General features: G+C 41.9%; 1 protein-coding gene across 1 annotated transcript; it reads right to left on the bottom strand.

Moving 5' to 3' along the window:
• Positions 1-1,946: 1,946 nt before the first annotated feature.
• Positions 1,947-10,118, bottom strand: chpfa (chondroitin polymerizing factor a). The gene is made up of 4 exons (XM_070975501.1): positions 9,674-10,118; positions 7,776-8,340; positions 6,070-6,252; positions 1,947-5,910 (listed from the first exon to the last, which is right to left on the bottom strand). The coding sequence occupies exons 1-4, from the start codon at positions 9,961-9,963 to the stop codon at positions 4,648-4,650; spliced, it is 2,301 nt and encodes a 766-aa protein (XP_070831602.1). The 5' UTR covers positions 9,964-10,118; the 3' UTR covers positions 1,947-4,647.

Below are 10,118 nucleotides of genomic sequence, written 5' to 3'. Positions count from 1 at the left end.
TTCGACAGGCTTTCGACAATCCACTGTATGGAGTTCATGACATTTGTCTGGGAAATTTACGAAATACTTAACCTCACAGGATATCATGTTTACAAATGACAACATAATTTTTCTGTTAATTTGATTGGTGCTTTCTGTTGCCGCAACATCGCTATACATCATTTTAGCTCACAATGAGATTCCACACTCCTCCATCTGTCAAATCCCCTCCTCCTGTCAAGTAATCATGGGCTATACATGGCTGTTTAATATTCATAATCATGTGTCACTTTGACATTTTCAAAAGGTTCCCAATCACAGTCTCTGATGGCATCCTGTACAGGCTATGCATAACAATCTTCTCCTCTGTCATCAATAATTGTAGCTATCCTCAGACGAGTCACACAGGGGGCTGGTGTGATGAGATGAATACAGCTGCATTATCACTGTAGTTCTCTTTGGCTGGTAGAGCCTGGAGTCAATGTAGGAAGGTTTTTTTTTTTTAATCCTCCAGATGCTGTGTTTACTGCACTGTAAAACACAACCTGATTAAATCTGTATACAAAATTAAAGACGCAGATCAGTCGATTACAAAGAGTTGATTTTACAACGGTGTGCAGTCTGTGCGAGGTGCCACAGGGCTGAGAGGTGGGCGGCAGCTCTGGACTGTAGCAGATGGGACAACTTCCCTGCTCGACAACATGTAGCTCACATTCCTCGGATTCCTCAAGACTCGACTCTGAGCTCCCTTCTTGCACAGCTGTTTGGGCCTACCTTTTTATAGCTCCATGACGTCCAACCTGTTTGTGCTTATTACATTATCCATAAAAATCAATTTAATCCCACTAGCCACCGATGTTAAGTTATGAATATGTGCTGTTGTGTCCGTCTTTTTCAGCTGCTTATTTTTAGCTGAGGTCTGCAAGGTCACCTCATGAGGAGAAAATATGAGTGAGGGGTGAGAAAAAGCAGCTGTCAGGAATTCATAAGTATAAACTTCATCCCATGTCTGACACCGATGGAAATGGACCGTCACTGCAGTAACAAAGAACGCTTACGTTTTGTACAGAAATGTGATCTTGTGATTATTTCCTCTGTTAGAACACATTTTATAAATGTTAAATATAATAAATACAATAACTATTAAAGTTTAGATTGGTAAAACCAGTGCCTCCTAAATCCAGAGCCCGGTTCACTTTGTAACTCCATGTTGTCTGTTTTTTCTTCACAGTCAAAAGAGAAAGAAATGTCTTACAAGGTCACAAGGAGACTGAAGGCATCTCAAAAGTAGGTTTTGGTAAACGTGGGGCAACACAGAGGGTCGTTACAGAAGTATAATTATCTAGTTAGGATAAGTGAAGTGATTTTGGGACCATTCTTCTTAATGTCTAGCAAACCATGTAATTTCACCTCTTGCAGTACCCTCCAGGTGAACTCAAGTTGTCATGAAAACTCTCAAATTCTTGTGCCAGTTTCTGAAGGACTTGAACCAACTGTGTCCCTGTGTGGGAGGAGAAAGTCCTGGGATCGAACGTAAAACGAAGTACAAAATAATGACTTACAATTAACTCCCAGCTGCTCTGTAGTTATGTGGTTTTACAGCATGCCTCAGGGTAGTGCATACGGACCCTTGAAATAACTAAAGCTGTAATTAAGGTTGCAGCGTTTTCCCTGTTTTTACCCAACCCAGACATAGGGAATACCTCGGGTCTGACATGAGCAAGAATGTTCACTGCAGTCCCACTGAGCGCACGCAGGGAACACGAATTAGAAAAGCAGTTTGTATCAGATATGCCATTTCTAAATGTTGCTCAGCGGCAGAGCTCACCTCAGCCGCTGGACTTGTGCTGCCGACAGTAAACACGCTCATCTGCTGACACCTAAAGGACAAACGGGAATTTTGTGGCTGGAATATAAAAATGACTACTGCTCATCTTAAAAAAAGATGGCAACAAAAAGAGGAAATGTTTATATTCAAATAGTCTTTATTTAAAAATTACAATAATTCACAGTTCATTGGGAATTACAGCACACATTTAAATGTGATGAGCATTCATTAAAATGTATTGCTTTGGTTATAGTACCCATATGCATAATATAATGTAAACTGACAGGTCCAAACAATGATGGAAATGTAAAAATGAGACTATGTATTTGCCTGCTTTTTGAAATGAATTACTTGATTGAAAATGAAAGACACATTTTAATTGTCAAATCACGTGATTTTCCAAGAACAAAACACAAAGTGAGATACAGTATACATTTAATTTTGTCACCAAAAATAATAAAATATCAATTGCTGTGTAAATGAAGCTAAAAAAAAAAAAAAAGGCTTAAAAATAGAGTCTATAAAATATTCATACATGTACAGAGAATGTCATGAATGCCTCTGTTAGTGCGGAAGTATTCAGAATCTGCATAATTCATCGAGAAATGACAGATAAATAAGTTATGGACAAAATACTTCGAGACTTCGCTCAGCGATGGTGGGTGTGTTAACAACACGGGGTGATTAATCTGCCACGCTCGCTTAATTTTAAGCTTCTCACGTCTGCAGGAGGCAAATACGACGCAGATCACCACAACAACTTCATATTGTAATCTCAGCCCTCCATCTTTCACAGTGGTTTTTGGAAGATTCAGTTTCCATTTCTGCACATTATTAGTGTCATACTCTTCAAAGAATCAAGGAGAACATTCATATTACGTCAGCTGGAGTGCTGTCACGGTGAAAAACTGCTCTCGTCAACTAAGAGATGCGTTATAAAATGAATGCAAAAATTCAGCTAGAACTGACCTCCATAGTCTGTTTTCACATGGCAGAAAATACAGCAAACACTGATGAGGACCACCACTGCGGACATAGTGTTTCCAACATATACTTTGAATCCAATTAAAGTTAAATAAAAAGGACTTTCCTTAATTTTATGTATCTCAAAGTAAATTTGATGATGAAAAGTGTCTAGTGTCAGCAAAATACATTAAAGGTCTTGCAAAACAAATTACAGTGTATTCACCTAACATTGAACAGAAAGCATGAGTCTTACTCTACGTAATTTCATGAACAGTATTGTGATAAACACACTGCCGTACTTGCAGCAAATGTCTTTGAAATAAAAAGTCCCGTCCTCCATCGGACATCTATATAGTTGTGTTATGTGTAATATTGCACATTATCATATACTAATAACTTTCTGGTGTCAAGTACCGCGACCTCCACCACCACTCAGTAAAATGTAGAAAAGGCCTCCCACTGGACTGCACTGCAACTGGGAGAAAAGAACCATTTCATGAACTGAGCTCAGGTAATGGAGATCAATGACACCATTTAATAACTTACAAAATCTTACACAATACCGTCCAAAACACTTTGGAACAGTTAAACGTCTTCTTTTAGAGTATAAAAACTGTCTGCTATAAGTTGGTGACGTGGAAAAATATTTCATACATTCTTAATTTCAATCATTTCTAGAATAATTACATTATGTTTTAAAGTACCACTTGCTTGAAACTCCTTCCCTGCTTTGAGGCACAAATACAACCTGTGGATGGTTGGGATTATAATATTTCCAAGTTACCTAAAAAATGTAAAGTTGACTGGCAACCATTCAATTCTCCCAGCTAGTAACAGGCTTTATCCACAGTGAAGGATGAAACGTCCCACCCATTCAAAAGAGTTATACATGTTGTAACAATCCCAAAATTCTACTGAAAAACATCAGCTGTGCATCACCTGAAGTGAACCGCAAAACTGTGTCATCATATGAAACATCAGTGTCAAGGCACAGATACAAAGATGCGCATTTGGAAATACACGAACAGTAAATATCAAAAGCTCAATGTTTCAACACCCTCGTGTGAGGGGGCACGCAACCTGTGGTGCAATCTATTAGAGCTGTACACTGAAGCTCCATTTAATAATAACTGCCAGTCTATCAATGTGAAAGGATTGCTGCTTATATGTGATCTTACTGAAAGGCAACAAACTACTGCAGCGTTTTACCTCTTTCAACTCCCTGTTTAGATGAAATGGATTCAAACACCCCAAACAAAACAATAAGCAGCTGTATCCAGCACATTATCTCAAATTCGTATCGTGTATACTAGTTCCCAGCATGCAATGGTTGAAAGGAAGATATGTCTTCCAGGATTTAATGAAACAAACAAGATAAAATCCCAGGTGAATACTGGAATTATACTGGAGTAACTCCAGTGGGTTACCTGCGTAGCCCGTGTCTGCTGGATGTCTAGTGGACACCTTAAACATAACAACTGAATAAATCAGCACTACATCAAGGCGCTGCTAGTGTGAGTCTGATCGTTTGAGCAGCAAAAAGCATTTGGTTCCAGCAACTCATATGTATGGACAAGTACTGTAAACATTTAAGGAAAGGTTCCATTAGGAATGTACTGCATTCAATGTTCCAAACTAGCTGAACCAAATAACCCCTGATGCACGCTGAAAGATGGAGAATGTTAGGCAGGGTCACATATGTAAGTAACCACAGCCCCAGCAATTGGCTGTGTTTAGGGCAAAGGGTTAACGTATGGGTGGTACTACATGTGTTCCTCCTGTTCAACCCAAAATTAAAAAAGAGGCTAATCCAACAAACACACAGCTGGTGGGTTAGGGTTGGCTAACCCTAACCCTAACCCTCACTGGTGTTTTCAAGTGCTGTTTCCTTGTTCTTGCTCAAACAGCAGCATGGCGAGCTGGGAGCGAGAACCGAGACCTTCCAGGTTGCTCTGAACACATCTGTGATAGATTTCCTCACTAAGCCGTGGGTTGCAGGCTTGGGAGGTGTACTGCTGATGCAAAGCTGGTTCCACCGCCCTGAATACGTGAAGATCCGAATACTTTACGAACATGTCAAAGATGTCCAGGGTCTCTAGAATTTCCTCATTCTCTTGGACGTCTGCCACCATTCGTGTGCGTGTTGCCATGTAGTCAGAGTTGTAAAAACACGCTTCTTCAAATGACCTGCGGTCAAAATGGCCTGCGTCTTTCACCAGATCGATTGTGACTGGACGCTGCTGGTTGTGATAGGCCACATCAGGCTTGTAGTCCTGGAAATGGACGGGAAAGAACACCTGCCAGTTGTTTATGGAATTCATGCGGCAGCGGTTCAGGAATTCTGAATTGATGTGTGTGTTAGCATTAGCTAAGAAGAAGAGCGTGTCAACCGGGTGTTTCTTTGAGATGATGTCCATGAATTTGATCTGGGATGGCGTTTCCGTCTTGACACTTATCCATGGGATCTTTACTGTAGGGTATTTGCGTTCATAAGCATTTATCTGAGTCTTCACGCTGGCAAATATGTCATTCTGGTTAACTTGCTGTGCCTCCACTGGGTCATAAATAAACAAGAATGTTAGGATGGCATTTTCACTGGTCTCAAACGCATTTGAGGCAAAGACTTCCAGGAAATGGTCGACATTGCTCCGGTCCTGCAGAGTAAGAGGTATAATGATGTGAACCCTTGTAGCTTCAGTGACGTAGGGCATGGGAATGATCTCAATCCGACTCAAAGGTCGCACCAGATGAACCCGTTTGGTAATGGATCGGCTGTGACCTTTCTGGTTAACCACCTCCAGCTGAAGGTCTAAGGTGTACTCCATGCCCCTGGTGGGGTCAAAGCGCCTGTAACCATTAATCAGCTGCTGCTTCTTCAGGTGTAGGACAGGCTTGTACTTCTTGTTCAGCTCTCCCATGGCTACGTCAATTACATCAGCCACATCCATGCGATCAATACCACTCAGTTCACACTTTGGAGAGCCATCGATGCAGGAATAAATCTCCTTCTCCGTAAAGTATTCCCATTTCAGAACTTCAAACCTAGATTTTGGCTCAAAAGGTGGACTGATACCAATGGGCCACTGGGAGCTTCGGTTACCCTCAAAAGCAACCACGCTCACGTTCTTTATTTCAGCCTGTGGAAACACAAGAAGCATTTTGATCTACACAGTTGCAAACCCACCACTGGCCGAACTAATACTGTGTCAACCTGCTGTACAATACAGGTAAAACTCTTTAAATCTACAATAGAGGCTACGAAGAGAAGCCAGGTTTTTGCCTTAAAATCAGCTTACCTGCAGTTTAGCAATCTCATCGTAAGTCTTCTGGAGTTCAATCTCAGTGAAGTATCGGTGCAGCCGGTACATCTGTTCAGGGTCAGACACTGGATGGACAGTTAGAGCTTTCTTGAACTGTTCACTCTGCTCTTTACTGGGATCCGAGTTTTTTCCCAGCTCATAATGGTGGTACTGAAGGCCCTACGAAGAAACAGAGAGGTCTTTTCATGAGGCGTCTGAAATCCAGCATGACAGAAACATGTTTCTCCAAGCTTAGTTGTTACGCTACGCTACTTCGACTCAGACAAACATGACACGGTATCCAGGCAGCATCTTGGGTTCATCTCCACTGTGACTGTATAGAAAACACTGACATTCATCCTGTAAGAATACTATTGTTATGCAACTGCAGTTTTGGTCATTTTCAGGAGCTAAATTTGTTCTGGGAATATGAGGTTTAGGAGATTTTTTATCTTAATTAATTTCACAATTTTTATGTTAATAAATTCTGACCTAAGCAGCATCAGGTTAAAAAGCAACAGCTAAGAAATTAATGATGAAACCTATGGTGCAAGTGGCACCTGAATCCCACTTAAAGACACAGTCATTTAAGCTGAAAACAGAGTAACCACCTAAGGAGCTTGAGTGATTAAAAAAGTGAATCCAATCTGATAAAGCTATTAAAAGAACAAAGAATGGAGACGCTGCTTAACTGAGCAGCAAGGCCGCTCAGCCAACAGCCTGTAGTGGTACACTTAGTGAAGCATTGTCCATGCCTAATTGTCATCAATGCTCTCTTAACACATAAATTGATGTCTGGCTCTACGTTCAAGCTGTTTTCTTCACCCACACCAGGCATTTTAACTTTCCCCCTGCTCCTCTCCCTTATCTAGGGAGGCTCTGTTGGAGCTCTTCTGGCTCAGGGCACTTTAGTTTGCCATGCGACTCACTCTCAATTGTGTAACAAGATGGTTTCCTGCACTGGGTCATGGCCAAGGAGGAGAAAATGGAAGCAAAAGGCAGTGGAACAAGTCAGCAATAAAGTATTGGCCCACATGTATACTATAAAAACAGTAAGGACACATTCACACTGATAACCTTCTAACAATGTTTTTTAATGTGTTGACAAAGACCATAAACTTAAGCGTGGACGAAGCAAACTGTACCGAACACAAACAATCGCCTGAAAGGGCACTAGGACAGATCAAGGCTCCACAGAGCTTGTTTGACCTTAAATGCTAATGACATTACAGGAGCAGAGCATGTTGACCCACAGGGGATTTTCACACCATTGAACCTAAGCAAGGCTGAACTCTGCTGTGCTCTGCTTGCCTGTTTACCTATTCCACGTTGCTGCAGGAGCTGTGCAAAAAAAAGAATGAAAGGCTAAAGGGTATTAGCAATCTACTCTGTAATATAAATACCACCTCTGTGCTAGCATGGTAATTACAGTTTTATATGGCTGTCTGTCAGTTTTAAGTGCCGTCCCAGAGGCAAAGCATGATTTCTGTCGTGACAGCTTTGTTTTTCTGTCGAGCAGGAGAACCCCTGCTGGAACCCGTCTCACAACTCTTCTGAATGATAGTCTCCTTGTTCTTTTTAACTATGAACTGCCTCATTTGGTTCCCTTTCGACATCAAACAGTGAGAAGCTGAGATACAGCATTTTATAAATTAAAAAATGTTTGTACTATTGAAAAGAGATCAAGAATACACCCAACCTACCTCGTATTCACTGACACAGTTGGTGCTGGTGTAATCGATGATGCATCTTCCGAGCCACTCGTCAGGCCTTGCGCTCAGGATGTCGTTCCTACAGTTTTCCAGGAAGGGCTGGAGCCGGAGGAGCAAGGTACGTGACAGGAGGTACCCAAACCCTCCATAGCAGTACCTCCCCTCCATCTCCCCACCTATGAACTCCTCAGGACTGCCCATGTAAAGCTCTCGGTCCATACTGAGGTGATCCACCAGGAATTTGATCCTGTCGGCTTCTGTGTAAGCGTCATCTTGGACAAAGTAGAACCAGTCGTATTCATTGATGTAATGGTCTAAAATGTATTTGATATTTTGAAACATGTTCCATATCAGTCTCTCGTCTCCATGAGAGACAACAAACATGCCATGAGGGACTTTGCGGTTGCGCATGCCGGTGAAGAAGACGACAGTGTCCAGGTGATGGCTAATGGTGCGATTGACAGCTACGCCCAAGGTGTTTATGGTGTTTTTGGATGTCAAGACCCCGACGAACAGACGCTCTCGCATCCCCAACTCTGTGCTTATGTATTTAGCCCTGAAAAAGAGATCAAACAGCTACTGACTAAATGCTGCTTTGGGAAAAAAAAACATACAAAGAAAACTAGAAGAAAAACCTTCACCAGTGCTGACTAATTCTCCAACTTATTGTCACACTAAAAATACATTGTTTTGACCATTTTGTTTCTGTAACTTTTGTGTTCAGTTGATTATACAAGGCAGAGATTTGGGATCCGGTCTCATCCTCATGGGATCCTGTCCACCAAATTTCAAGGAAATTATGGATGTTTTGAAATGTCTCACGCAGACAAACAAGAAAAACCATAAGCTCTTTGGGAAAGTAAACATGCGAGAACTTGAATTGTGATTCATCACTGCAACCGCAACCCAACCCAACATCTATTTCCCTGTTATAATGTAAATGGCATAAATTATCCCTCATATTGGAACTGCAATGATTTATGGATGAACTGTTGCAAAGCAAATAAATCGAAAATCAATCATTTTGCAACCAAAAATGCCCAAACGTTTGTTGCTCCCAGCATCTCAACCATAAGGATTTGCAACTTTTATTGTTCATATGTGAGAAATATATAGTATAGTAAATATACTACAGTAAATATGTAAATATATTTAGAGTTTTGCACAAACAAGACATTGGAAGACATTACTCTGAGCTCTGGACAGTTGCGATGAGCTTTTCTTCCATTAAACTAAATCAATAATCAGCTAATCGAAGAACCAGTCGGCATTGATCGAGAAGGACAATAATCATTAGCTGCAGCCCTGCCCTTCAAGCTGCCTCTGAAGGCTGGATGCTTGAGTACTGGCAGCCCTGACCTCTGCAGAACTTTTCCACTGGGAAAAGTCTCTTTCTGAGAACTGCACGGCAATGCAACCACTCTGGGTGTGAAGGCTAACACTGAAACAAGGTCTCTATCCAGGAAATCTTGGAAATGTGTGCCTGTTTACAAAGAAAATGTGAAGCATGTAGTTAATGATAGCTCTGTGGCAGGGAGGGCAAGGGCTGCAGACTTTTATCAGACTTTGATCAAGGCCATTAACATGAGGGAGAGGGGAAGTACTTCAGGTTCATACTTAGTTATGCCTGCTTTTAGTGTAGTTTTATCAGCTTATTCTTCATGTTGTCAGTGGAAATGCTCATGCACACACGAGAACACCTGTACAGCTGGCATTATGTGGACTAACACCATGATTTATCATTAAGTGAGGAAGAGCTCCACTGCGGCCCGCTGTGCTGCAGACTATAATAATGAGGTCTGTGTCCAAAACAAGTGTAAGCCATTTATTATGTGCCTGCTTTAAGGAATGTGTTCACCGTGCACAGTAAATGACCGTACAAAGCTCACCTGAAAACTTTCTTTGGGGCGCTCTGCTGGACTTGTTTATATGGGACTATTCTTGGTTCAAAATCCTCTTCGGACTCCACATCGTTGATGGTCGAAATGGAGTTGGGCTTCCGGGCTCCTTTGAGCTGTCCATCCTGCCCCACGGTCACATCCTCGCCCTCCTTACCGTCAAGGTAACACGCTTCTTCCGTCCAGTTTACGCTCAACAAACTCAACGTGAAGCCTAAAGAAATGCCGATTACCACCGGGCCGACCGACCGCAGGACAGAAATAAACGCGGAAAATCTCATCTTGTGCGTCGGCTCTTCTGTCTTAGCAGTCCCGCGTCGCTTCAGAAAAGCGTCCGAACAGGCCTGTGGTTCGGAACAGGTCAACTGTGCATCAAGTGGGACTCGAGGCAGCTGTATCGACGTTCAACTTCAGGAAAAGATGTAGGTTCTTCCTT

The sequence above is a fragment of the Chaetodon trifascialis genome, chromosome 12 (assembly GCF_039877785.1).
Source record: "Chaetodon trifascialis isolate fChaTrf1 chromosome 12, fChaTrf1.hap1, whole genome shotgun sequence".
Taxonomy (NCBI): domain Eukaryota; kingdom Metazoa; phylum Chordata; class Actinopteri; order Chaetodontiformes; family Chaetodontidae; genus Chaetodon; species Chaetodon trifascialis.
This window is presented reverse-complemented; position numbering and strand designations above follow the sequence as displayed.